Consider the following 27,570-nt stretch of genomic DNA (forward strand, 5'->3'; position numbering starts at 1 on the left):
CTCAAATCCCTACAGTGCAGAAGGAGGCCATTCGGCCCACTGAGTCTGCACTGACCACAATCCCACCCAGGCCCTGTCCCCGGTAACCCCATGCATTTAACTTAGCTAGTCCCCCTGACACTAAGGAGCAATTTTAGCATGGCCAATCCACCTAACCTGCACATTTTGGAATGGGCAAAAGCAAAATCAGAAAGAGAGCCGAGGAGAATGTTTTTATTTTCTTCTTAAAGGCTGAGTTACAATGATCGGGATAGCAAAGCAGACTCAACACAGTAACTTCAAAAAAGGATTACTACCTGGATTACTACCAGAAAAGGAAAGAATGCAGAAATTCAAGGGGACTAACTTAATTTCCTTTACAAGGACTGGCAGAGAAATGATGAGCCGAAAGACTCTCGCACAGGTGGTGGCCAATAAACAGATTTTGCCCCAGAGGAAGAATAATGAACAATGCAATACAGCCCTTTGGCCCACCACGCCTGTGCCGACACAAGATGCCTTTCTAAACCGAAGTCTTCCTGCCTCTACGTGGTCCGTATCCCTCTATTCGCTGCCAATTCATGTATCTGTCAAGATGCTCTTAAACGTTGCTCGTGTATCTGCTTCTACCACCTCGTCTGGCAGTCCATTCCAGGCACTTACCACCCTCGGTGAAAGTGCCAATGTTTTTGCTGTTTTAAAAAGAAGCAAACGTTCTCATCCAATTTCCTCTCACTCAGATCCATGGATGCTCTTGGCCATTGGTCAAGCAGCGACTGCTTAAAAGATTTTGTTTTGAATTTGCATCGGCTGCAACATCTTCCTCAGCTACGTTCTCACTCGATCACTTTCCCAGCTTGTGGCAGATGTCCGATTTTCCCCCTACTCTACTCCCCCCCCCAACAGCTGCTGCTAGCCATGATCATCAGGAGGAGGCCATTCTGCATCGAGTCTGCACCGACCACAATCCCACCCAGGCCCTATTCCCGTAACCCCATGCATTTACCCTAGCTGGTTCCCCCCGACAGTAAGGGGCAATTTTAGCATGGCCAATCCACCTAACCCGCACATCTTTGGAGTGGGCAAAAACCAAATCAGAAAGAGAGCCGGAGGTGGGTGCTGCTGGCTGGGCCGGAATTTATTGCCCGTCGCTAACTGTCCCCCCATTTCAGAAGGCATTTTGAGAATTAACCACATTGCTATGGGTCTGGAGTCATAGGTAGGACAGACCAGGTAGGGACAGCAGATTTCCTTCACTGAAGGGCATTACTGAACAGATGGATTAAGATAAATCGACAATGGGGTTTCACGGTCATCATTAGACTTTTAATGCCAGATTTTTATTGATTTCAAATTTCACCATCGACCATGGTGGGATTTGAACCCGGGTCCCCAAAGTATTATCCAGTGACAATATCACTACGCCACTGCTTCCCCAGTGTGAGGATTTACCTTCTGCTTTACGTGCACACTGGCACTGCCGGCAATATAAAAGAGCAATTAGCATGCAGAGAGATGCAGGAAGAACATTAACTCTTTTGGAAAATAAACAACAGAATGAAGATAGCGAGGATCTTTGGAAAGCTGGGTCAGTTGATAGAAACGAGAAAACCTGCCATGCCATTTCACCGGAAGGGGCATGCCCGCAGCAACACAATATTCAATGGAAAAGGTGATTCCTTACGGATTAATACAAAGTGCTCAAATGCCATATCTTTATCGTATGAGAGTTGCAAAATAAGAGGACATACCTGTGGGTCGTCATCCTCCAATTCACTGGAATCAGTCTGGGTTTTTAGAAGCAACTGCATCACATCAGAGGCATCTTGCATGAACTACAAAACACAACTGGAGTTAATGGAATGAACGATAAGGCTGAAAACGGGAACAGCTCTGAAGCTTTGAATGGCCCGGGGGTTACCTTGTCTTTACCGACAGCTAGGCCTATCAGGCTGATGCACTCGATGGTTTTCCCTCTCAGGAGACGTAGCTCTTTCTGCACTCCGTTTTCCACAATGTGCTTCAACGATGGCATGAACAGGTCGTAGTATGGGACAAATTTCTCCTCTGCGGTGTCGGCCACGGATGCAATGGATGTCACAACCTGCTCCAATACCAGCTTGGTCCCTTTCTGTATGAGCTTTACAGAAGACAAAACATCAATGCACACAGTTTCTCCATAGTCTTGATACATGCGGACAGTGTTGAATAAGTGGCAAAGCTTTTTCATCTCATGGCTGCCTGGCATATTAGGGGGCGGCTACTCAGTCCATCAAGTCTGTTCTGCCATTCAATTAGATCACGGTATCTTAAAGGACAAAGAACAGTTCAGCACAGGAACAGGCCCTTTGGCTCACCAAGCCTGCGCCGACACAAGATGCCTTTCTAAACTAATGACCTCCTGCCTCCACGCGGTCCATATCCCTCTATTCCCTGTCTATTCACGTATCTATCCAGATGTCTCCTGGATGTTGTTATAGAATCTGCTTCCACCACCTCCCCCTTACATCTCTTTTAAACTTCCCCCTCTCACTTTCAACCTATGACTCCGAGCAAGTGACCCTTCGACCCTGGGAAAAAGACTCTGACTATCCACTCTATCCAAGCCTGCCATGATCTTGTAAACCTCTTATCAGGTCCCCCTTCATCCTCTGACACTCCAATGAAAGCAATCCAAGAAAACAAATCTCTTCTGCACCCTTTTCAATGCATCAACACCCTTCCGGTAGCGTGGTGACCAGAATTGTACACAATACTCCAAAGTCTTATCCAGCTGCAGCATGATTTTCCAATTACTATACTCAACACCCCGACCAACGAAGGCCAGCATGCCATAAGCCTTCTTGACCACCTGAGTTGCCACCTTCAGGGAAGGGTGGATCTGCATGCCTAGATCCCTCTGTATGCTAATAACTCCAATTACCCACCTTTGATCCGGATCTCGTTACCCTTACTCAAAACAAAAATCTGCCAATTGGAGCTGTGAAAGTTTCAATTGAAGCCCAGTCTTTTGGGACAATGAATTACACATCACCACTTCCAACCCAGGGCTTTCTGATTCCACTTTCAACAGCTTAGCTCTAAGTTTAAGGTTGTGTTCCTCTTGTTCTGGATTCACCCATTAGGGAGAAACTATTTTGCTCTATCCACTCCACCAAATACATCTATTATTTTAATCACTTCCAACTACATCGGGCCTCAGCTGTCCGAATTCATGGGAATACAAGTTGATGCAACCCTCAGCGTAACTGGTGGCAGCAACGGTAGGACAGTGGTTAGCACTGCTGTCTCACAGCGCAGGGACCTAGGTTCGATTCCCAGCTTGGGTCACTGTCTGTGTGGCATTTGCACGTTCTCCAGTGTCTGCCTGGGTTTCCTCCGGGTGCTCTGGTTTCCTTCGACAGTCCAAAGATGCGTGGGTTAGGTGAATTGGCCACGCTAAATTGCCCCTTAGTGTCAGGGGGGCTAGCTAGGGTAAATGCATGGGGTTATGGGGATAGGGCCTCAGTGGAATTGGTTGGTGCAAACTCGATGGGCTGAATGGCCTCTTTCTGCACTGTATGATTCTATGATTCTAATTGTTTAGACTGATTCTGTCAGCGGAATCTGCACTGTACCCTCTCAAAGGATAATTTATTCCTCCTGTAATGTTTTGCCCAAAACTGAGCTCAGTTCTCCAGATGAGGTCTGACCAAGAAACAACCTATTCTAACCCTCTATAGGCAAAGCCTAACATTCCATCCTCATTTTTGATTACATCTGTACCTGTGTGCGAGAGCTTTTATTGATTGTAACTCAACACCAGGATTCCTTTGGTCTGAAACAATTTCCACTCTTTAGCCATTAAGAAAACGTTCTAATTTGTCTTTCCTGGATTATCTCACATTTCCCTTTATTAAATTCCATCCGCCACACTCACTTAATCTGAGTGTGTATTCCTTTGCAACTACCAGCTTCCACCTGTGCAACTTAGCTCAGTTCCTGACTTGGTGCCACTTGGATATACAACTATTCATTCCTTCATGCCAGTCATGAATAAATAAGAAAATATGAAATAGGAGCACGAGTAAGTAAGTCATTCGGCCCCTCGAGCTGTTCCTCCAGTGAAAAAGATCAATGCTGAGTGATTGTGGCCTTAACTCCATTTTCTTGCTTGTGCCACCCCCACTATCGTTTAATTCGACTGCCTTGTCAGTCAAAAATCTGCCTAAGTTGTGAATACATAACCTAACCTCCAACGCTCTCTGGGGGCATTAATAAATAAATATTTAGTGCAAAGCTGAGGCCCCAGTCCAGATCCCCAAGGAACACCACTTGTCACATTCCATCAAACAAGAAATATTCCCTTTATCTCTTCCTCAAATGACAAACCTCATTATTCTTGACTGACTCGAATTTTGGCTGCTGATAAATCAGGACAATATTTAAAAAGGGTTACATTTTGCAATAAAGTTTAACCTAGTATTGTGGATCAAGAAGGAAGAGGATCAACCAGAAATGGATATCGAAATAGCTTACCTCCTGTAATTTAGCTACCATGATAACATGCAGGTGATTTACTAGATTGTCAAGGTATGGGAGTAGCAGCGATTTGGGGCAATCTTCAGTAAAGTTAATGAGAGCAGCAGCAGCGTGAGCTTGAACCCGTGGATTCGCCTGATCTTCCATGGTTTGCAGGAGAGCTGAAATGACCTGTTTGAAACAAAAAGAAAGAAATACCGTTAGCCGAAGCCGATCGTGTTCCCTCTACTGTCCCACGACACTGGGACTTCCTCAAATTTCTCAGAAAAGCGAGGGAGAACAGAAACCAATTATAATTTTCAGCCGTAATCTCAAAATTTAAAAAGATGGAGAACTGGTCCAAGCCAAAGGCGTATCATATTGTCAGCCGCGTTTACGTTAACACACATCATTAACAATGTCATGTAAAAGTATAAGATCGCGCTATTGCTTTACAAAGAGGTTCATATTCCAAAAACAAGATGCTTACTTTGTCATGAAACTTTCTCTGGAAGGTTGGTGCAAAGTCTGTGGCCATTTGGCCTATTGCATTACAAGCTGCATATCTAACTCTTGGGTGCTAAAATGAAATCAGAAGGGCATTACATTTCCTGCAGTCCATCATAAAAAACAGAAAGGTTTCATATTGTCGAATAGTCAAAATTAACTGTATAAAACCATTGCCTGAGTATATAATTTGGAATATAACAGATTTAAAAGTAAAGCTTATTTATTAGTCACAAGCAGGCTTACATCAACACTGCAATGAGGTTATTGTGAAAATCCCCTAGTAGCCACACTCCGGTGCCTGTTTGGGTACACTGAGGGAGAATTTAGCATGGCCAATGCACCTAACCAGCAGGTCTTTCAGACTGTGGGAGGAAACTGGAGCACCCGGAGGAAACCCACGCAGACACAAGGAGAACGTGCAAATTCCGCACAGACAGTGACCCAAGCCAGGAATCGAACCCGGGTCAGGACTCGAACCCGGGTCCCTGGAGCTGTGAGGCAGTAGTGCTAACCACTGTGCCATTGTGCTGCCTCCGATTTATCAATTGGATATACTAAACGCTGTTCGTCAGAGTGGCGAACTTATCCATTTCACCAAACTCAGATCACCAGGTGCTCCAATATCATTCTCCTTCAACCAAGTCTCTTTACTTGCCAGAAGAAGCTGCCTCGCACTGGATCAATATCTCAGTGAAATGGACAGCCTTCACACACAAGGCGAAGGTCACTGGCAGGACAGTCATCACACTGAAATAACATATTTAGTTTATTTCACTCACTGGATCTTGAAGAAATAGCAGGACGAAATTCACAATCTCATTGAGTATCCCCTCCATTTGCTGATGACAACCTTCTCCTATAGCAGACAAGGCCATCAGGCCCGCATGCCTGTACTTCCAGTCAGCTGCAAGGAAACATCACAACTTGTGTTAAAATACATAATTACAGTAAATTTACCATCTAACATCTATGCAGTCTAACAAGAATTGAGTGCGTCAAAGAAGGTATTAGGCCAAGTGACTAAAACCCTGGCCAAAAAGGATTTAAAGCTCATCTCAAAAGGAGCAGAGAAAAGTGGAAGAGGTTTAGAGGGGGAATTTCAGAGCTTAGGGGCTATGAAGACAGAAACGCAGCCACCAATGCGGAGGTATTTTAAGAAGTCTCACAACACCAGGTTAAATCCAACCTACCTCTCCACTCACCTGATGAAGGAGCAGCGCTCCAAAAGCTCGTGATTCTAAATAAACCTGTTGGACTTTAATCTGGTGTTGTGAGACTTCTTACTGTGCCCACCCCAGTCCAACACCGGCGTCTCCACATCAAGGTACTTTAAGTGTCGTCAATTGTTTATAACAATTAGCCATTGCAGACACCGAAGGTGCAGAAACAGTATTGGTCAGATCACTTTTTTAGTGATGCTAGCTGCTCTTTAAATGGCCCCTCGACCCAAGTGGATTCATGAGAAAAATGGTCTACAAGTTAAGCCATGAACCTCAACAGATGACAACTTGTTGACAAGCTCAATATTCAGCATTCTAAGGCACATATAAATGATTCACTCACAGACTGAGTTCCACACATGAGCAACATTGGAAATAGGATCACCAGTAGAACAACTGTCCCATATGTAAGACTGAATTTCCAAGTGCTAGACAATTTGACAGCTTCCATAACGTCAGATTCCACTGAGGCTAAAGCAACAGGACAATAATTTGAAGGATGGGAGGTTAGTTATATAAGGGGTTGGGATGAACAAGAGCAAATTTTCAGAGGTACGGCAAGTTCGGAGTACAAGAGATTACATGGGACTGGAGAAATATTAATTTGTAGTAACCACGAACCAATATAACAGACTGTTTGAATACAGTGAATAATACCTGTGCTAGTGCTTGTATAACACATGCAGCTGACGCACACTGTCAGAACCCTGATTTTGTTCTGCCAATTGGAAATATAAAGTGCCCCTGCCAAAAGAGGTGACAGTGCACTGGAGACAGCACAGACCTAATTTCCATGGTACTGCCAAGGTGCTGCCAGAATTTTCAGTTTTTGATATAAACCTGAAATACAAAACCATCTCTGCTTTCAGACGTGCATGAAAATCTGAAATGGAATGAAAATGATGATTTTCACCCACTCATCGTGGGTTTGGCTTTCTGGTGAAGAGTGTTGCGTTGCATAGCAATCATTTGGTGCTTCTACCATTGATTACAGGAGCTAAGCATAAATAACACAGTTAGAAAACTAGCTGCTAACTACCTCCAAACAAAACTGACATATCAGGTGGCAGGATTCGGTTAGATTAATTAAGTGAGATATTTTTATAAAGAGACATGCTGTCAAAGTTTTTCATCCTGCAATCATCAGGACAGAATCACAAGAATACCAAAGGGAAAAACAATCTATATTGCATGAGAAAAGGGAGTGATTGGTTGGCAAATTGATTCCAGTTGGTCGAAGTGCTGCAATGGAGAATGCACCAGGGAAGTTAGCCCCAAGTGGGATAAACCATATTCAATTAACACTACCCAATTAATGAGAGTATCTGGTATAACCTGCAGACTACAGCCAACATACTGCCAAGCCAGAAACTGGCACAGCATATTCTACTTAATTCTTTCAATCTTTTAATGTAAAATACCGGATTTCAATCCGACATGAATGCCGAGGGCTGCCCTGAATCTCGGATATCCTTCTCATGGCACTCCAGCATAAACAAGCTGTGTGTTGAGATCACCAAGGACTATAGGCATCTCAACAAAATATCAGTGAAGCTTCTTTGATCCGTGTTTGAAGTATGTTACTTTCCTGCCCTCCCAGTTTTTAAGAAATTATTTCACTGACTATGAGCATTGCCTACTAGGCCAGCGTTTGTTGCTCGTCCCTAATTGCCCTGGAGAAGATGGTAATAAGCTGCCTTCTTGAACTACTGCAATCTATCTGGTGTAGGTTCACCTACAATGAAATGAGGAAAGGGTTTTGACCTGATAACGGTGAAAGGATGGTGATTTAGTTCAAAGCCAGGATGGTGTGTGACTTGGAGAGGAACTTGCGTATGCTGCCCTTGTCCTTCTAGGTAGTAGAGTTATGGTTTTGGAAGGTGCTGTTGAAGGAGCTTCGATGGCGAGTTGCTTCGATGCATCTTGCATATGGTACACACTGCTGCCACTGTGTCTTGGTGGTGGAGGAGTGAATGTTTATGGTGGTTGATGGGATGTCAAACAAACATTCCACTGTACATTTGCTAAGAGGTAAACAGGCAATCACTCAATTTGGCTTTGAAACCAACTTTCTAGAATGTGGACTACAGGCCCTTACTCAGCAATGTCCGTTTTTCCTGTGCGGCAGCGTCTTGTGAATTTGTTAAAAGCATTACCAATTTAACTGAAGAAAATCTGTGATTAGCCTAAATAGGTCAATACATGTTTTTAAAAATGGATTTGACCAGACTAGATAACTTACTGCAAAGCAATTCACATGACCGAATGCATCATACTCACGGTTTTGTAACATCTGCATGATATGTTCTTTTATCAGTGGAAGCACGACTTTACCACCCAGACCACAGGCTATCCTGTCCAGGGCACTTTCACCAGCAACAGCATTGCTAAATTAGAACAAAAACAGAAAACAAAGTCAATGCAAGGTCCTAGCAAAGCTGTTAAGAATTAACTTTACGTCTAATTTAAAAAAAAATTTGAATGGCGAAACTGACTGAAGTCAAATGAATGATGTCTTGAACCTTTCTAAACCAACATGAGCCTCATTAGCAAGTCAACCTCTTCAATCAAATTTCTAAGGTTCAAATCAGTACTTTCGAATGAGAAGAGTTTTAAGGATCATCACAAAAGGGGGAGACAGGGAGCGAGGGGGGGAGCGAGAGTGGGGAGCAAGCAGGGTGAGGGGGAGCGAGAGAAAGTGGTTTTAGTACGGGAACTCCAAAGTGTAGGGCCTTTGGCAACTGAAGACACAGCTGCCAATGGTGTAGTGATTAAAATTGGGGATGTGCAAGAGGCCAGATTGGAAAACTACGCAGATCTCCGAGGCTTTAGGGCAGGAGGAGTTTTCAGAGAGAGGGATGGGAGGGACCATAAAGGGATGTGAAAACAAGGATGAGAATTTCAAAATTAAGACAGTGCTGCACTGGAAGCCAATGCAAGCCAGTGGCTACAAGAAGGTGAACAGGACTTGGTGAGCTAGGATATGGGCAGCAGAAATTGGCCAGAAGTGTTATAGTGCAAATTTATTTCAAAATGTTGTTTCGCTGCTAACTTCTAACACTTGCACACTGTGACTGATTTGCCCAAGGTAAGTGAGCTAATCTACAATACAAGTAATTAAAGAGAGAGATTTGGGACACCAATTTTAACATTTTGAGGTGGGAATTGGAGTCCACTTGGTTTCTTTCCTGAGCAGTTTCTGGTAACCAGTTAAGGAGGAATCAGCAACGATGTCAGCTTGGAAGCCAGCTACCTATCCTGCTTAATCGCTACAAGATGTACAAGGTAAAACCACCACAGTCCCAGATGACCATAGGCTGTTCTCTGCTTTTGAGGGGGAAGAGCTGACCGGCGGTGATTTAACCTGAGAATCACCATACCTCAGGCAAGGGCAAGGTTGAGAAGGCGGAGCCTTCAGGAATGACCTCAGCCGGTTTGGGAATTGAGCATGTGTTGTTGGCGGCTGTATACCTCAGAGGAGGACACATCTCTTTTAAGAACGAAAGCATTGCCCTTCAGCATGGTAATAACTGAAATTGGTGACTTCTCAATTGGTAATAGCAATATTTTGCAATATGGTCAGCTATCCTACTCTGACATCAAACATAACAGAGCGTCAATAGATATTATTCTTCTCTCTGAATGGATAATTTTTCTCACCCTGAAAGACATTCGCTGCAATGGAATCTGTTTATCTAACCACAGGAAAGAATTAAATTAGTCACAGAGAATAAACAATCTTAGTACTGGAGTTGTAATTAAACTTGCCCAGTGCAAATCATTAGTTAATTAGCTTTTATAGTATTGCTGTTAAAGATAATTCGGACAACAAATACAGAATAAATTACAATACAGCTGCCTTGGTGGTTCCAGTGGTTAGCATTGCTGCCTCACAGCGCCAGGGACCCGAGTTCAATTCCCGGCTTGGGTCACTGTTTGTGCGGAGTCTGCACATTCTCCCCGTGTCTGCATGGGTTTCCTCCGAGTGCTCCAGTTTCCTCCCACTATCTGAAAGATGTGCTGGTTAGGTGCACTGGCCATGCTAAATTCTCCCTCAGTGTACCCGAACAGGCGCCGGGTTCGATTCCTGGCTTGGGTCACTGTCTGTGCGGAGTCTGCATGTTTCCCCCTGTCTGCGTGGGTTTCCTCCGGGTGCTCCGGTTTCCTCCCACAGTCCGAAAGACGTGCTGGTTAGGTGCATTGGCCGTGCTAAATTCTCCCTCAGTGTATCCGAACAGGCGCCGGAGTGTGGCGGCTCGGGGATTTTCACAGTAACTTCATTGCAGTGTTAATGTAAGCCTTGACACTAATAAATAAACTTTAAACTTTGGTGCTCATCTGATTTAAACCTCTGTCTTTCCAAAATAAGCTCATTTTCATTAAATGCGAATTACCTGTCAAAGTCATCATCTTCAAGTTCATCCGAATTTGACCAGTTTTCATCATTCTCTAAATCCACCATCATTGCCAGCATCTGTGGAACTGAGGAAAGATATTTTAATGAAAAAAAAATCCACTACCTCTTAACATTCATTTTAGCAATAAACATTTCTCTTCGAAGTAGACCAGGAAAAATGGGATGGAGCACGTGTGTCAGTTTAAACCATGTTGATGGCAGTATACCAGTCCTCATGTCAGCTGTAGCTTAGTGGGTAGCACTCGCACCTTTCAATCGCTGGATTCGGGGTTCAAGTCCCACTCCAGGGTCCCCGAGCACAGAAATCAAGTGCAATATTGAGGGAGTGCTGCACTGTTGGAGGGGCTCTTTTTCAGATGAGATGTTAAACCGAGGCTCCATCTGCCTGCCTGGGAGCGTGCAAAAGATCCCAATAGATTCTATTTCAAAAAGGAGCAGGGGAATTATCACCACTATCCTGGCCAATATTTATCCCTCAATCAACATCACAAAAAAAAAGATTGGTCATTATCACACTGCTGTTTGTGAGAGTTTGCTGGTCTCAAATTGGTTGCCATGTTTCTAGAATTACAACAGTGACTACACTTTGTGTGACTACACAGGTGCTCTGGTTTCCTCCCGCAGTCTGAAAGACATGCTGGTTAGGTGCATTGACCCGAACAGGCTTTGGAGTGTAGCATCTCGGAGAATTTCACAGTAACTTCATTGCAATATCAATGGAAGCCTTACTTGTTACTAATAAATAAACTTTACTTCAAAAAGTACTTCATTAGTTATAAAGTGCTTTGAAATGCCTGGTGGTCACGAAAAGTACTACATAATTTTTTATTTTTTTAATTTCTGCAACAACTAGGAGAAGAGTTTCATCTGGTATTAAAAACAGCAAGTATAGAAATACGTTGTTAAAACAGAACATAGAACAGTACAGCACAGAACAGGCCCTTCGGCCCACGATGTTGTGCCGAGCTTTATCTGAAACCAAGATCAAGCTATCCCACTCCCTATCATCCTGGTGTGCTCCATGTGCCTATCCAATAACCGCTTAAATGTTCCTAAAGTGTCTGACTCCACTATCACTGCAGGCAGTCCATTCCACACCCCAACCACTCTCTGCGTAAAGAACCTACCTCTGATATCCTTCCTGTATCTCCCACCACGAACCCTATAGTTATGCCCCCTTGTAATAGCTCCATCCACCCGAGGAAATAGTCTTTGAACGTTCACTCTATCTATCCCCTTCATCATTTTATAAACTTCTATTAAGTCTCCCCTCAACCTCCTCCGCTCCAGAGAGAACAGCCCCAGCTCCCTCAACCTTTCCTCATAAGACCTACCCTCCAAACCAGGCAGCATCCTGGTAAATCTCCTTTGCACTCTTTCCAGCGCTTCCACATCCTTCTTATAGTGAGGTGACCAGAACTGCACACAATATTCCAAATGTAGTCTCACCAAGGTCCTGTACAGTTGCAGCATAACCCCACGGCTCTTAAACTCAAACCCCCTGTTAACAAAAGCTAACACACTATAGGCCTTCTTCACAGCTCTATCCACTTGAGTGGCAACCTTTAGAGATCTGTGGATATGGACCCCAAGATCTCTCGGTTCCTCCAGAGTCTTCAGAACCCTACCTTTGACCCTGTAATCCACATTTAAATTTGTCCTACCAAAATGAATCACCTCACATTTATCAGGGTTAAACTCCATTTGCCATTTTTCAGCCCAGCTTTGCATCCTATCTATGTCTCTTTGCAGCCTACAACAGCCCTCCACCTCATCCACTACTCCACCAATCTTGGTGTCATCAGCAAATTTACTGATCCACCCTTCAGCCCCCTCCTCTAAGTCATTAATAAAAATCACAAAGAGCAGAGGACCAAGCACTGATCCCTGTGGCACTCCGCTAGCAACCTGCCTCCAGTCCGAAAATTTTCCATCGACCACCACCCTCTGTCTTCGATCAGATAGCCAGTTACCTATCCAATCTGCCAACTTTCCCTCTATCCCACACCTCCTCACTTTCATCATAAGCCGACCATGGGGGACCTTATCAAACGCCTTACTAAAATCCATGTATATGACATCAACAAAACCAGCTAAAAATTAAGTTTGTTCGTTCATGCTGTACTTGATGCAGTCCATTAACTTTCAGGTGAAGCATTTGGAGTACAAACTTGAGAAACTTCACCCAATGGGCAGTTAAAATTCATAAATAAAGCACAAGTTTAGTATTATCGCCAGCACCTGTGCATTAAAAGAATGAGTGTATCATTTTACTTACACCACAACTCACCCCGGACACAGTACCAATGATTTATTTCAAGTCCAATCAGATTTCTTTAAGTATATATTGATAGCTTACTCATTAGATAATGAATTTGCCTACTTTGACCAGTCAACAGCGTACAAACATTAATATTGCAAATCTTTAAGCACTAAGCGAACGGAGTTCTCGTACTGGCTGCGCACAAAAAGACAGTTTTTTGACCAGTGAAAATACAAACAGAATTCTTTTAAAAGGTGACAAAACAAGTCCAGGTCAGAGTGAGGAAGCTTAGGCAAAGCACCCCTCACTCATACCCCAGCACTGCAATAAGTGACTGGGATTGATTTGACACAGCAGAAAGTGTGTGTGTGTGTGTGTGTGTGTGTGTGTGTGTGTGTGTGTGTGAGAGAGAGAGAGAGAGTGTGAATGAGTGCTATCCTCCACGGACGGCACTCTGCTGGAGAAATAGCCGGCTGAGCTCGAGAGACCATCTGCTGTTGCTTTGGTCGCAAAGAGAGAGATTCAAATTTAAAACCCAAAACCAGCCCCACCTGCAACTCACTGACCAACACTGCGGTGCCCATATTCAGAGATGCCTGAAGCCTATTTTTGAAGTAATTTTTCCTTACTTGATGCTTGTGTGCAAGCTTTCATCATAAAATCTAGACATTCTGGTGCTTCGCTCCTTTTCACAACCCTATGCTGCACAACCGATAGAGACTTCCACCATCATAGTTAAAACTGCACTGCAACTGGGATGGGGCACCCATCTGTTTCACACCACCCTGCAGTAATTGGGGCAACTTCCTGAGCCTCCACTAACAAACCTGCACTTTATCTTCCTGCCACAGGGCAACGTGAACACTCAGTGGTTGTACTGGCGAAAGATATTACCGCCAAACCCTACACAGAGAAAGAGACGTGAACCAACAAACACAACAACTTCTATTTATGCAGCACATGCATTTCATGAGCAGGTAACCCAAAGTTTGCTCACAGTAATAGGTTTCAGGGTGCGCCTTACAGACAGAGGCAGAGCTTTAGGAAAGGTATTCCGGAGTTTCAGCAAAGGAATTCAGGAAAACACAAGTGGCCAGAATTAGAAACTAGAAGCAGGAGTAGGCCATTTGGCCCTTTGAGCCTGCTCTGCCATTCATTTTGATCATGGCTGATCATTGAATTCAATATTCTGATCCTCCTTCCTCCCATATCCTTTGATCCCTTTAACCCCAAGAGCTATATCCATCTTTTTCTCAAAATCAGACAATGTTTTTGGCCTCAACTACATTCTGTGGTAGTGAATTCCACATATTCACCACCCTCTGGGTGAAGAAAGTTCTCCTCACCTCAGTTCTAAAGGGTTATCCCTTATCCTCAAACTATGACCCCTTGGAACACAAAGGAGAGGAAGAGATCAGAGAGAGAGAAGCAGAATGTTTCAAGGTGTTACAGAGTTAAGAATAAGGGGCTATAGATACAAAATTATACACAACAGATTTAGCAGAAGGCAAACGTTGAGAGGCTGCGGAATTCAATTTCAGGATTAGGGGTTGAAGCAGAAACAACGTCAACATTCATAATCAGCCTGGATAGGCGGGTGAAGCAAATGGGAACAGGGTAGACAAACATGATAAAGATCTTTTTCTTGTGTGGAGCATAAATGGATCAGATGAGCCTAAAGGTTAGTTTCCATATTGTAACCTCTAGGTATAGGATCTGGTATGTACATGAAACCTAAATGGAGAGGAGTTATGAAATTCCAAGTGACACTGCTAACAGTTACTTACTAGCTTGTGATACAATATTGCTGTGTTTTCTCAGCATGGCAGAGGCAGTCTCAGACAAAGTCACAATAACTTCCAGCGCTAGTTGACGTTGCATGTTTTCCAGTCCGGTGTCTGCACAGAGCTGCATATTAAAAGAGGGACAAATTAACATCAACTCAACATCTTTTTCAAAGTGATAAAGCAAGGAGAAGTAAAACCATTCAACCACCTGACTAAAATTGAATAAGAAACCACGTAACACACACAGATAAAGTTAACCTGCCATAAACACTGACAATCTCACAGCCCTTTCCTTACTCCCCTGGCTCTACTGAGCAATGACCACTCTTTCAGAGGCAATTAGATTAGAGAGGCATCTCTACCGACACAGACTTGGTGGGCCGAAGGGCCTGTTCCTGAGCTTTACTGTTCTTGTTCCGTTTTTATTTCGGATTCCCAGCACCTGTCGTATTTAGCATTTAAGTTTGGAATAATGTCGGGAATGGAACCTCTTGCACTGATTTCAAGATATAAATACAGCAAAGCCCTTACATATTCTTCAACAGCACCTTCCAAACCTATGATCAGTACCACCTGGAAGGGCAACAACAGCAGGTGCATGAGGGCAGCACCACCTGGAAATGCCCTTCAACTTGCTCATCATCCGGATTTGGAAATACATCGCTGTTCCTTCACTGTTGCTGGGTCAAAACCAGTAGCTCACCACCACCTCCTCAAGGGAATTAGGCAAGGGCAATAAATGCTGGCCTAGCCAGTGACACCCACATCCCGTGAACAAATAAAACACAAAATAATCTACATTGTGTATTATTCTAAACTATACACACACAAATTGGCACGGTTTGAATGTTTATTTCTGAAAAATAACACCCGTAGGAATTTGGTTTGTTTCAACTCAGGGAGGTACAATTCTACAAAGGGAAAGCTGAAAGTTTGCCTCAAATTAGAGCAGATACTCGCAAGGACATACTGGCTGGGCTACTGAGGAAGAGTAGGAGAATATAATTAATTGGATAGCTCTCCCGGAATTTTACCGCCACGCCTGCCCCGGAATCGGGGTGGGCACGACTTGCAGAACAGCATTCTCCGTTGGCCTCGGGCAAGATCTTATGAGCCTCGGGCGAACGAGGCGATAAAATTCCGGCAAATGAGTTGAATCGCCTCCTTCTGTCCTATATGATTCTATGAAAATATTTATAAATTAAGTATTTATTAAGCTTAGTCAAATGAACAATGCCTAGCTGAACTTTAGCCCTAAATCTGACTTTAAAATCCAAACTTTATTTGTACAGTTAACTTGTATAGATATTTAAATAGGAGAATAAACAGAAATCTGTGCAACGCTTACCTTGAGGCTTAACGTTAAGGTGGGCTCGAGATGAGGACGTAAATATTTTGGTGCTGTGTCTGCAAGCTCCACCAATGATTTCAGCACTGAATCATCATTTTGATAACAGGAGTCATTGACTGCCTAAATCAGAGGAATAAAAGAATAGTGCCAAAAATTTTAAGGTCCACTGAAGACTTAAAACATTTTGAAAGACATTGTGGCACACGAAAAGCTCAAGAATCAAAAACTCAAAGCCAAAAACAATCCAACATTTAGAGGAATTCCTCAGTTATTTTGTGGCTGTTCTGGATATCAGTACCTCACAAAGACACTTAAATGGTTTCATTGTAGACCCCGAGATCTCTGTTTCCCCAATTCTGGTCTCTTGCGTGTCCCTGATTTTCATTACTGACAGCCATGCCTTCAGTTACTTAGGCTCCAAGCCCTGAAAATCCTCCTTAAACCCATCTGTCTCTCTCCCCTTTGAAGATGTTCTTAGACCCTGTCTCTTTGACCAAACTTTTGGTCAACTATCCTAGCATTTCCTTACATGGCCCAGTGTCAAATTTTGTCTGGTGGCCCTCGTTGGAAGAAGTGATAGATCAATTTTAAAAGCATTTAATGTAAACATGAGGTTTTGTCTGTAACTTATGCTGCTGACCACAATGTTAAATAATCATTTACACAGTATTGCTCAAAAACCTCCACTTCTATTAAAAACTCACAAGCAATAAACTATTTTAAATAACTTCACTGCACCAATTATACATAATTTTACAGCCATTCAGTGAAACAGGTCTATGTCAGGATTTATTCTCCACACAAGCCACCTCGCATCCCTCTTCATCTAACCCATCCACATTTCCATCTGTTCCTTTCTCCCTCATGTATTTATCTAGCTTCCCCTCAAATGCTCTCCGTTATTCATTTCAACCAAGCGAGTTCCACACTCACACCACTCTCTCTGGGCAAAGAGGTTTCTCCTAAATTTATTAGCAACTATTGCATATTTATGGTTTGCATTTTTTGGATTCTCCCACAGAATGTTTCCTCCAGGTCTGTCCTACAAAACCCTGAACAATCACTTGCGCCAGTTGTACAGCACGCAGGGCCCGCCCACAAACACTTTGGCTATTTATTAAGTATAAGATTAGATTCTAAGTTTGTAAACTCCACAATGGACGTAAATAGAAACGCACAACTTAAATGTTTCAGGCTGTCTCACAAACAGTAAAAGAAATTCCATACCTGCAGGATTCCAGGCAGCATGTCAGCAAAGTGCTTTTGAAGTGGAGCATTATTCTCATTAGCCAGCACAAACGCTGCTGCAGCCCTGGCTGCAAGCATTCGAATCTATCAAAAGCAGCAAATATCATCTTTAAACTTTTAAGTATACGTGCATAAAGTTTTCATCCCATTTTATTAAAATTGCTCAATGTCAACTTTCGGATGTGATTTTCCCCTGAATTTAAAACTATTGCTTATAATCTACTCCCATGTGGATTTCCAGCAATCAAACTTTCTACTTGTTTTGAATTTACTGATGATAACGGATTGAAGGATCCTAATTAAAAATAAATTCAACCTGAAAAAGCACTCAAATTTCTGATGAGTGAACTTATACATAAACTTTAAAAACCTTCGTTTTTTTAGTGTCACAAGTAGGCTTACATTAACACTGCAATGAAGTTATTGTGAAAATTCCCTAGTTACCACACTCCGGCGCCTGTTCGGGTACACCGAGGAAGAATTTAGCACGGCCAATGGTTAGGTGCATTGGCCAATGTACCTAACCAGCACGTCTTACAGACTGTGGGAGGAAACCCATGCAGACACGGGGAGAACGTGCAGACTCCGCACAGACGGGGAGCGGGAATCGAACCCAGGTCCCTGGTCCTGTGAGGCAGCAGTGCTAACCACTGTGCCATCGTGCTGCCCTATTAGGAGTGAGAAAGGCCATTTGAAAAGCCCACTCCACTATTCAACAAGAACATGGCTGAACTTATTATGACTTCAACTCCACTTTCTTTCCATCCCCCCCTCCTCCACCCCTGTAAGCTTCAACTACCTCAGATCAAAAATTTGGCTAATTCAGCCTTGAACATATTCTATGATACAGCCACTGCTCTGAGATAGAGAATTCCAAAAAATTAATGACACTCAGCAGAGATTTCTCACCATTACTGTCTTAAATGTGAGACCGCCTTCCACTTTATTCCAAAACTGTGGCCCCCTAGATGTAGACTCCCCCGCAAGTGGGAACATCCTCTCAAATCCACCCTGTCAAGTCCCTCAGAATCTTGTATGTTTCAATGAGATCACCTCTCATTCTTCTAAACTCCAGTGAGTACAAGCCTGACCTGCTCAACCTTTTCTCCTAAGAATCAGCCCAATAAACCTTCACCGAACTGCTTCCAATGCGAATATAGCCCTCCCCAAGTAAGGAGACCACAGTACTCATGATGTATTGTCACCAACGCCCTGTACAGCTGTAGTAAGACTTTCCTACTTCATTCCCCTTATCATTGTATTGTCAGCAAATTTGGCTACAATACATTCTGTCCTTTTATCATATAGTCATTCATATAGATTATAAACAATAGAGGCCCAGTACTGAACCCTACAGCACTGGTTCTAGTTTGCTAACCTAAAAATGACCCATTTATCCCTACTCTATTTCCTGTTACTTAGCCAATTCTCTATCCAGGCTAATACACAACTCCCAACACCACAAGCTCTTATCTGTTGTATTAACCTTTTATGTGAACCTTCTTGAATATTAAATGTCTTTTAGAAGCAACATAAAACCTGGACTGTCAATCAATGGTAGCTATTTTTTTTTAAAGTGGGAAGAAAATATACACTTTGATAGGCACTTAAAAACAGCAGAAATATAAACGGTTCCACTATCCATCCTGCTTTCATATTAATTTCAAATAAAGAGTAGTGAGATCGCTTGCAACAATAAAAATGTCTTCTGTTTAATTGATACTATTCATTTTATGGGATCAACACCCACACTGTCACTAGTTAATCAGCTTCTTAGTCTTCTAACCAGAAATCCAAACAGCAGTCCAAAGAATCCCAATGCATTCCCATTATAAAGCAGGTCCACCAGCAGAAAATAGTGCAAACCCACAATGACCATCCTTACCGTTGAGTTTTCCTGGTCTTGCATGCACTGAAGCAACATTCGCTTGATGACGTCAAGGTAATGTTGTTGCTGGTTTCCAAAAATTCCTGGGAAATTCCTAAACATTGGTGGGTAATAAAGTCAACTCAGTTCAATATGGACAACTGAAAGTGATCTGTAAGCAGTTAGAGCACAATGAACTTCATTATACGCTGTGGTTAACCTTCCAAAAATTCAAACCATACTGGTCCCATTACCACCTTGGTCCGTGACTTGTAATCATCCGACCATTTTGTTCTATCCACTTCATCCCAGCTTATCCCATCTCTGTATTCGCTTGAAAACTGATAAGTCTCTAACTTTATCCAGTTCTGATGCAAGGTCAACCACCTGAAATATTAACGGTTTCTCTCTCCACAGAAGCTGCCGAACAAATTCAATACTGGAAAGAGGTGGGGAAGTAAAGCCAGAGATGCAATCACATTTATCTTTCATGTATGTGTGCATAAAGGCTTTGATTGCAAATGTACCAATGTGCGCAACACGCTGAAGTCTCCACAGGGAATAAAGGCCTAATGACAACCAATTAGAAATCACATCAGAGAAAACTGCAGAACCCCTGCAAGCTTGGAGCTATCCCGTAGTTTCAAGATGTCAATACTATTTTTGGTACAAGACAGAACAGGCTCGCTAATCCACCTGATCTTCAATTTGTTCCAGATATTGGAGTCTGCTTTAGAAGGAGCAGTGCGCAGTACGAGACTAGTCAAGATCACACATCTGTAGGTTAATGCTGGGAACAGTACAAGTCAGATAGATTAAAACCAGAATCTCAAACTGTCACCACAGATTACTGTACATATCCTAAACTGAAAGTGGGGGCGGCACGGTAGCACAGTGGTTAGCACTGCTGCTTCACAGCGCCAGGGACCCGGGTTCGATTCCCAGCTTGGGTCACTGTCTGTGTGGAGTTTGCACATTCTCCCTGTGTCTGCGTGGGTTTCCTCCAGGTTTCCTCTCTCATTCTGAAAAACGTGCTGGTTAGGTGCATTGACCTGAACAGGCCCCGAAGTGTGGCAACTAGAGGAATTTCACAGTAACTTCATTGCAGTGTTAATGTAAGCCTTACTTGTGACTAATAAACAAACTTTTTAGAATGCCCTGAACCAGTGATTTTTAACAATAATTATGGAGTTCAGTTCCTTAACTCAATTCAAGCAGATATCTGAAATTGTCAAAATGGAATCCCTTTTGTATTAAAATTAGGTTTCAGTGCAACAAAGCAAATGCCATTTAACAAGGCAAATTATAAAATGACATCTGTGCTATTTAGTTCGAAAGCGGGTGGGAATAAAAGGTGGAAACATGGGGCAATACATTGTCTAAACCGTGTTAAAAGGGAGATGGGTTAATATCAGCTTTCTACTAATGTTCTACTGGAATATAGCAATTCCTAATCCCAGGACTCCCAATACTAATTAACACGTTTTTACTTTACAGGCTCTTCATTTCACAATGACAGACCTCTAAAGCCCAAAGTAGAAAAAAAAATTCTTCAGAATGATAGGATCAGCTCACTCCCCAAGAGTCATCAAATTGAGGGCTTAAGATGATAACGGAGGATTTAATGGGCTAAATGGAGATAAAGCACTTTGGCCTGGTGACGGGGGGGTGGAGGGGGGGGCGGTGCTGGGTTACAACCTTACAGTTAGAGCCAAATCATTTGGGGAAATATCGAGAAGCATTGTGTCAGACAAAGTGGAGTAGAAATCTGGAACCCTGTTGCCCAAAACGTTGCCGAGACTGGGGATTTACTGGACATTTCAAAAGGGAGACTGATAAAGATTTTTGGTAGACAAGGGTTACAAAACCAGGGTGCGTAGATGGAGCTATGATACAGACGAGTGATCAGCTAAGTGAACAACAGAACATGTTCAAGGGGCTGAATGGCCTCCTCCTGCCCTGTAAGCTTCTAAACGAATATTCACAGGTTGGCTTGGAAAGCCTCAGTCGTAAGGTTTCAAAATCGGTTCAGATTTCAAGTGTGACCTGCATTCAGGTTCCTTATTTCTTTAACATATGCAAAGCAGAATGCTGTCAAACAAGCATTTGCAAGAACTCTCTGAAACTGTACTGCAATTGCCAAAACCAAAGCTATGTAAATGGGACACCACTTTAGCCAAATAAACAGTGAGATGTGGCCAAGGTGCACTGCAACAGGAATAGTTCCAATGTTAAGTCAGCAACCTGAAACCTCTTCCTCTCCACAGATACTGCCTGACCTGCAGCATTTCTGGTTTTTATTACAGGAGTAGGACAGGCCATTCAGCCCCTCTTTTTAGAACCAGCATAAGCCAGCAATGGTGTTCTTCAGCCTCAGGAAACATTGGTGCTAGCAGTATTTCAGACTTTGTGTGTGTGCATCAAAAGCCACGATTGGAGGGTCAGAAGGAGATGGCGGCATAGTGGGAATGTCAGTGGTCTTATAATCCAGAGGCCCAGGCTAACGGTTCACAGGTTCAAATATCACCACAGCAACTGGTTGAATTTATAGTAAGAAATCATAGAAATCGTAGAAACCCTACAGTACAGAAAGAGGCCATTCGGCCCATCGAGTCTGCACCAACCACAATCCCACCCAGGCCCTACCCCCATATCCCTACATACTTTACCCACTAATCCCTCTAATCTACGCATCCCAGGACACTAAGGGGCAATTTTTAGCATGGCCAATCAACCTAACCCGCACATCTTTGGACTGTGGGAGGAAACCGGAGCACCCGGAGGAAACTCACGCAGACACGAGGAGAATGTGCAAACTCCACACAGTGACCCAAGCCGGGAATCGAACCCAGGTCCCTGGAGCTGTGAAGCAGCAGTGCTAACCACTGTGCTACCGTGCCGCCCGGTAAGCTGATGAAAAATCTGGAATTGAAAGTTAGTCTTAGTAATGGCAAGGAGGAAACTATCACCTGCTATAAAAGCCCATCTGATTCACTGATGCCTACTCATTGTATGAAATCTGCCATCCTTACCTGGTCTGGCCCACATTGTGACACTAGGTCCACAATATTTTTGGTTGACTCTTAACTACCCTCTGAAATGGCCTTGCTAGCCACTCGGTTCGAGGACAATTAGGATGGGCATAAAAACGCTGACTTTGCCAGCGACGCCCATATCCCATGAAAGAATAAAGAAAAAAAAATTCAGCAAGTGTCAGCTTTATTCAAGAGTTATGCAAGGGGACTTTAATCAAGCACTTGTTCTGCTAGATAACTCATGTGAAACACATTGGGTGGAATATAAAAACAGGAGGAGGCCATTCAGCCCTTCAAGCCAGTCCCCAGCACTCATTCAATCAGGTCTGGGCTGCTCTGTATCTTAACTCCGTTCACCCACCTTGGATCCATATCCCTTTACCAATAAGAGGCAAAATGCTGGAAATCTAACATTTTTTTTTGAATGCTGGAAATATTCAGCAGCTCAGGCATCATTCAGGTCACCAACCATTCATTCATCAATCAGAGTTTTGATTTATTGGGGAAAATGTTCCAGATTTCCACAACTAATACAGCAGCACTTGTGAAAGTCAAGAGCAAAAATAGTCAAATAACTTCTCTTTTTTTTTAAAACCAGGCAGCAGTTTTTCCACATAAATAGCAGCCTCCCACAACATGAGACAGGCTACAGGCTGCTGCAATTGCACCTCCTACTCAACATTCTGAACCTTGGGATGCAGCAGGAAAGCTCCATGATATTATTTGCATCAATTGGTCTTTCCCAGCCATTATCAGAGAGAGAAGGGTCAGCCAGCGGCTCCTGATCTAGGAACCCTAGTAGTGCAATCATTAAAGAATTAACTTTCATTTACATAGAACCTTTCACGTTCACAAGTCATCACAAAGTGCTTCCCCAGCCACATACTTTTGCCGAGTAATTACTGTTGGAATGCAGGGAAGTAGCCAAGTTGTGCACAGCAAGTCACACGGATAGCAGATTACTGACAGATAATCGGTTTTAGCAATCTTGGTTGGAACACCAGGGAGGTCTCGCCTGCTCCTCTTTGAATTACGCCACTGGATCTTTAACATCCACCAAGAGACCAGGCAGACGTGTGGTCAATGTCTCAGAACCATAGAATTCCTACAGTGCAGAAGAGGCCATTTCGCCCATCAAGTCTGCACCAACTCTCTGACAGAGTATCTTACCCAGTCCCTCTCCCCCACCCTTCCCCGTAACCTCACACATTTCCCATGGCTAATCCGCCTAACCTACACATCTTTGGACTGTGGGAGGAAATAGGAGCACCCGGAGGAAACCCACGGGGAGAATGTGCAAATTCCACAGTCTCTACACAGAATTGAACCTGGGTTCCTGGCGCTGAGAGGCAGCAGTGCTAACCAATGTGCCACCGTACCGCCCATGTCTCAATCAAGACAATGCAGCACTTGTTTCCCCCCGACCAGGACTACACTGGAGAGCAGACTGGGACATCAGTCACTTGGAGAAGCTGGGGTGTTCTCCTTATGGCACAGGATGTTAAGGGGAGATTTAACAGAAGCCCTTAACAGTCATGAAGAGTTTTGAGAGAGGTGAATATGAGCTACTTAATTCCAACAGTAGGTGGGTCACTAACCAGTGGACGTTATTAAAGATCATTGGCAAATGAACCAGAGGGGAGACGAGGAGGATTTCTTTTTCTGCATAGTTATATCCTGGAACTTGAAAGGGCAGTGGGAAGCACATTCAGAATCCCTACAGTCCAGAAAGAGGCCATTCAGCCCATCGAGCTAATACCACCCAGGCTCAATCCCCGTAACTCCAAGTATTTACCCTGCTAATTTCCCTGACACTAAGGGGCAATTTTGCATAGCCAATCAACCTAACCCGCATATCTTTGGACTGGGGGAGGAAACTGGAGCACCCGGAGGAAACCCACGCAGACACAGGGAGAACGTGCAAAACTCCACACAGACAGTCCACCCAAGGAGTCGAACCCGCGTCCCTGGAGCTGTGAGGCAGCAGTGCTAACCACTGTGCCATCATGTCGCCCTTTAAATAGTAATCATTAAATAACAACTTTCAAAAGGGAACTGGATAAACAGCTGAAGGGGAAAAACTGTAGGGCCATTGGAATGGAACAATTTCTAAAGCTCTTTTCATTTTGAATAGCTGGCCCAGGCTGGCTGCATGGCCTCAGTGTTACATGTCTTTACAATTCGAAAGTACTGCCGCTGAACTAAGTTAGATATTTTGCCATGGCATGGAAATATGAGAAAACATTCAGACCTGGAGATTTTGCAACTGCGAGTCACTCACTCACTGGGGTCAATTCTGGGATATTTCCCCATCCCGTTCTGCTTCAGCCGCACCCTGTCAGCTACGTGTAATTTAACACGGGGCGGGGGGTTGGGGTGTGTGTGTGTGTGCGTTGGGGGGGGAATGGAATACACGAAACTTACCAGAAAATGTGCAGAGCAGCTTCACGCAATGCCACATTCTGGGAGCTGACGGATTCAAAGAGAAACTTCAAAATTTCCGGCCACTGGTTGTTGCCATCGTCATCTAAAATATAAATAAGCAACACCTTCAGCCTGGATCAATACATCAGAAACGTTCTTAATTAAGCCAATCACTCGCTTTGGTTAGACACCCATGAGCCCCTTTCCATTTGAACCTTCACAGCCCACTGGTGTGTCCATATTTTTGATTATGAAATGTCCATTTACAGTTAGCCTTATGTGGTAATTATGTTACCACAGATAACAATTGTTAAATAAGGTAGCATAAAGAAAAAACCACTTGCAATAATATAGCACTTTTCATGATCATTAAATATCTTCGTTAATGAAGTACTTTTTGAAGTAGTTACGTTGTAATGGAGGAAACGCAGCATTTGCACTCTGCAAACAGCAACATGATAGTGACCAGATCACCTGTGCTTTTGTGATGTTGACTGAAGGATAAATATTGGCCGGGACACCAGGGATAACTCTCCTGCTCTTCTTCAAAATAGTGCCGGGAGATCTTTGATATCCACCTGAACAGGCAGATGGGTCCTCGGTTTAATATCCCACCTGACAGACACCTTCTACAATGCGGCACTCACTCAGTACTGCACTGGAACGTCAGCTTTGATTTCTGCACTCAAGCTCAGGAATGGGATTGAACCCGGAACCTTGTGATTCAGAGGCATGTGTGCCACCAACTGAGCCACAGCTGCCACTAAAACAACACGTGCATGTCTGGATTCATTTTTAATACAGTAAGAAGTCTCACAACACCAGGTTAAAGTCCAACAGGTTTATTTGGTAGCAAAAGCCACTAGCTTTTGGAGCGCTGCCCCTTCGTCAGGTGAGTGGGAGTTCTGTTCACAAACAGGGCATATAAAGACACAAACTCAATTTACAAAATAATGATTGGAATGCGAGTCTTTACAGGTAACCAAGTCTTAAAGAATCAAGTCTCCAAACATCGACACCACTTCATTTTTAGTGACACTGCTTTTCATAGCGTTGCACTTATAGAGATGGTTTGGCAACAATGCATTAGGTCAAACAGCCCAAAGACAAGCAGCTTTGGCACCTTAGAAATGATAATACTATTCACAGATCCCAATCTAACTTTCCAGCCTGCACGCAGGGGGCATGAGGGAAAACAGAAGGAATAGAGACGCATCAAATGCACTCCAGTTATATACCGGAATTTCCACTGAATATTAGCGGTTATTAGGGTTATTTCCACTGAGGGATCAGCTGGGTAAATTTGTGGGGATAGGGCCTGGGATGGGATTGCTGTTGGTGCAGACTCGATGGGCCGAATGGCCTCCTTCTGCACTGTAGGATTCTATGATTCTCTGATGAATAAAAGTTTCTGTGAAAGGCTATAGCTGTGAAAATTCATTGCTAAGAAACACAAACTCCAAATATAAAATAAAGGATATCACAAGTAACTAACCAATCAGATTTCTAGAGAGCTCTGCTGCAATGTCACAGGTCTTCTTCCTGATGTTTGATGACCCCTCCATCTGGATACCCAGAAGCAGTTCATCTTTAACCGCATTTTGTACCTCGGGGGTTAGGTTTGGGAACACCTCGTCAAAAGAAGCAGACAGCATTCGCCGCATTAAAACAGCAGCCATCTGTCTGACCTGCAAATAAAGAGGAACGCAATTATATACCTCCCCTCTTAAGTTGAAAGATCATACGGATTTTTTTTAAAGTTTCAGTTGATCGTAGATTCACACAGCATGGAAAGACCCACCTTGCCTGCTCTTTTGAAGAGTTATCCACTTAGTCCACTGTCAGTTCCCCACAGCCCTTGAAAGCCGATATACAGGGAACTGGATACAGTCATGTTACATGGAGGCACTGCATTCAGAATTATGCTTTAACAATCTCAGTGTACCATACATGAAAAACTGAACTAGAGGAATTCATTTTACGGAAGAGAAGTTGTCTGGTTGCGTGTCATTTTGTGACCTTTTCATTCCTGCATGGGGTGTGGAGATCATTGGCAAGGTCAGCATTTGTTAGCCTCCCCGATTGCCTTTACCACCTAGAAGGACAAGAGCAACAATGCATGGGAATCCAATCTGCTGCAAGTTCCCCTCCAAGTCCCACACCATCCTGACTTGGAACTATATTGCCTCTCATTCACTGCCACAAGGTTGAAATCCTGGAACTCCCTTCCTATAAGCACAATGGACGTATCTACACGACATGCAGCATTCAAGAAGGCAGTGCATCACCACCTTCTCCAGGGCAATTAGGGATGGACAATAAATGCTGGCCAAGCCAGCACGCCCACATCCTGTGAAAGAATACATTTTTTAAAACAACTGAATCATACGATAGTGCCATGGTTAGCTTTTAATTTCAAGTAATTGAATTTTCCACCAGCTGCCATGGTAGGATTTCAACCACTGTCCCTGTGGACTATTAGCTCAGTGAGAATACCACCATAGGAACATTGGAATTAGGAGCAGGAGGCAGCAAATTCAACCCTTTGAGCCTGCTCCGCCATTCAATCAGATCATGCAGTTACGTCGTAATGGAGGATGATGTCTCCCTGGTCTCAAATCCACCTCCCCATCTGTTCCCCATATCCCCCTTTCCCTTTTTTTATTAGGAATATGTCCACCTCCCTCTTGAAACCATTTAACGATTCAGACTCCACCGCGCGATGGGGCAGCGAGTTCCACAAATTCACCACCCTCTGCGAGAAGTAGTTCCTCCTCATCTCAGTTTTAAATCTACTGCCTCTCAACCTATACCTGTGACCTCTTGTTCTAGGTCGTCCCATAAGAGGAAACATTTGGTATACATTTACTTTATCAATCCCTTTTAAAATTTTACACATCTCAATCAGATCCTCTATCATCCTTCCAAACGCCATCGAGTACAAGCCAAGCTGTTTAATCTCTCCTCAT

The 27,570-nt window shown here is 43.5% G+C and overlaps 1 protein-coding gene across 1 annotated transcript in view; it reads right to left on the reverse strand.

Moving 5' to 3' along the window:
- Window positions 1-27,570, reverse strand: part of kpnb3 (karyopherin (importin) beta 3) — a 66,454-nt gene that overhangs the window by 21,958 nt on the left and 16,926 nt on the right. Inside the window, exons 3-15 of the mRNA XM_078221510.1 lie at window positions 26,097-26,289; window positions 24,602-24,704; window positions 19,161-19,257; window positions 17,255-17,359; window positions 16,025-16,147; window positions 14,677-14,797; window positions 10,604-10,691; window positions 8,490-8,596; window positions 5,769-5,893; window positions 4,970-5,059; window positions 4,498-4,671; window positions 1,901-2,119; window positions 1,731-1,814 (exon numbers count right to left, since the gene is read on the reverse strand). Of these exons, the coding sequence (XP_078077636.1) occupies window positions 1,731-1,814; window positions 1,901-2,119; window positions 4,498-4,671; window positions 4,970-5,059; window positions 5,769-5,893; window positions 8,490-8,596; window positions 10,604-10,691; window positions 14,677-14,797; window positions 16,025-16,147; window positions 17,255-17,359; window positions 19,161-19,257; window positions 24,602-24,704; window positions 26,097-26,289 (1,629 nt within the window). The remainder of the gene's footprint in view (window positions 1-1,730; window positions 1,815-1,900; window positions 2,120-4,497; window positions 4,672-4,969; window positions 5,060-5,768; window positions 5,894-8,489; window positions 8,597-10,603; window positions 10,692-14,676; window positions 14,798-16,024; window positions 16,148-17,254; window positions 17,360-19,160; window positions 19,258-24,601; window positions 24,705-26,096; window positions 26,290-27,570) is intronic.

The sequence above is a fragment of the Mustelus asterias genome, chromosome 10, assembly GCF_964213995.1.
Source record: "Mustelus asterias chromosome 10, sMusAst1.hap1.1, whole genome shotgun sequence".
NCBI classification, from domain to species: Eukaryota; Metazoa; Chordata; class Chondrichthyes; order Carcharhiniformes; family Triakidae; genus Mustelus; species Mustelus asterias.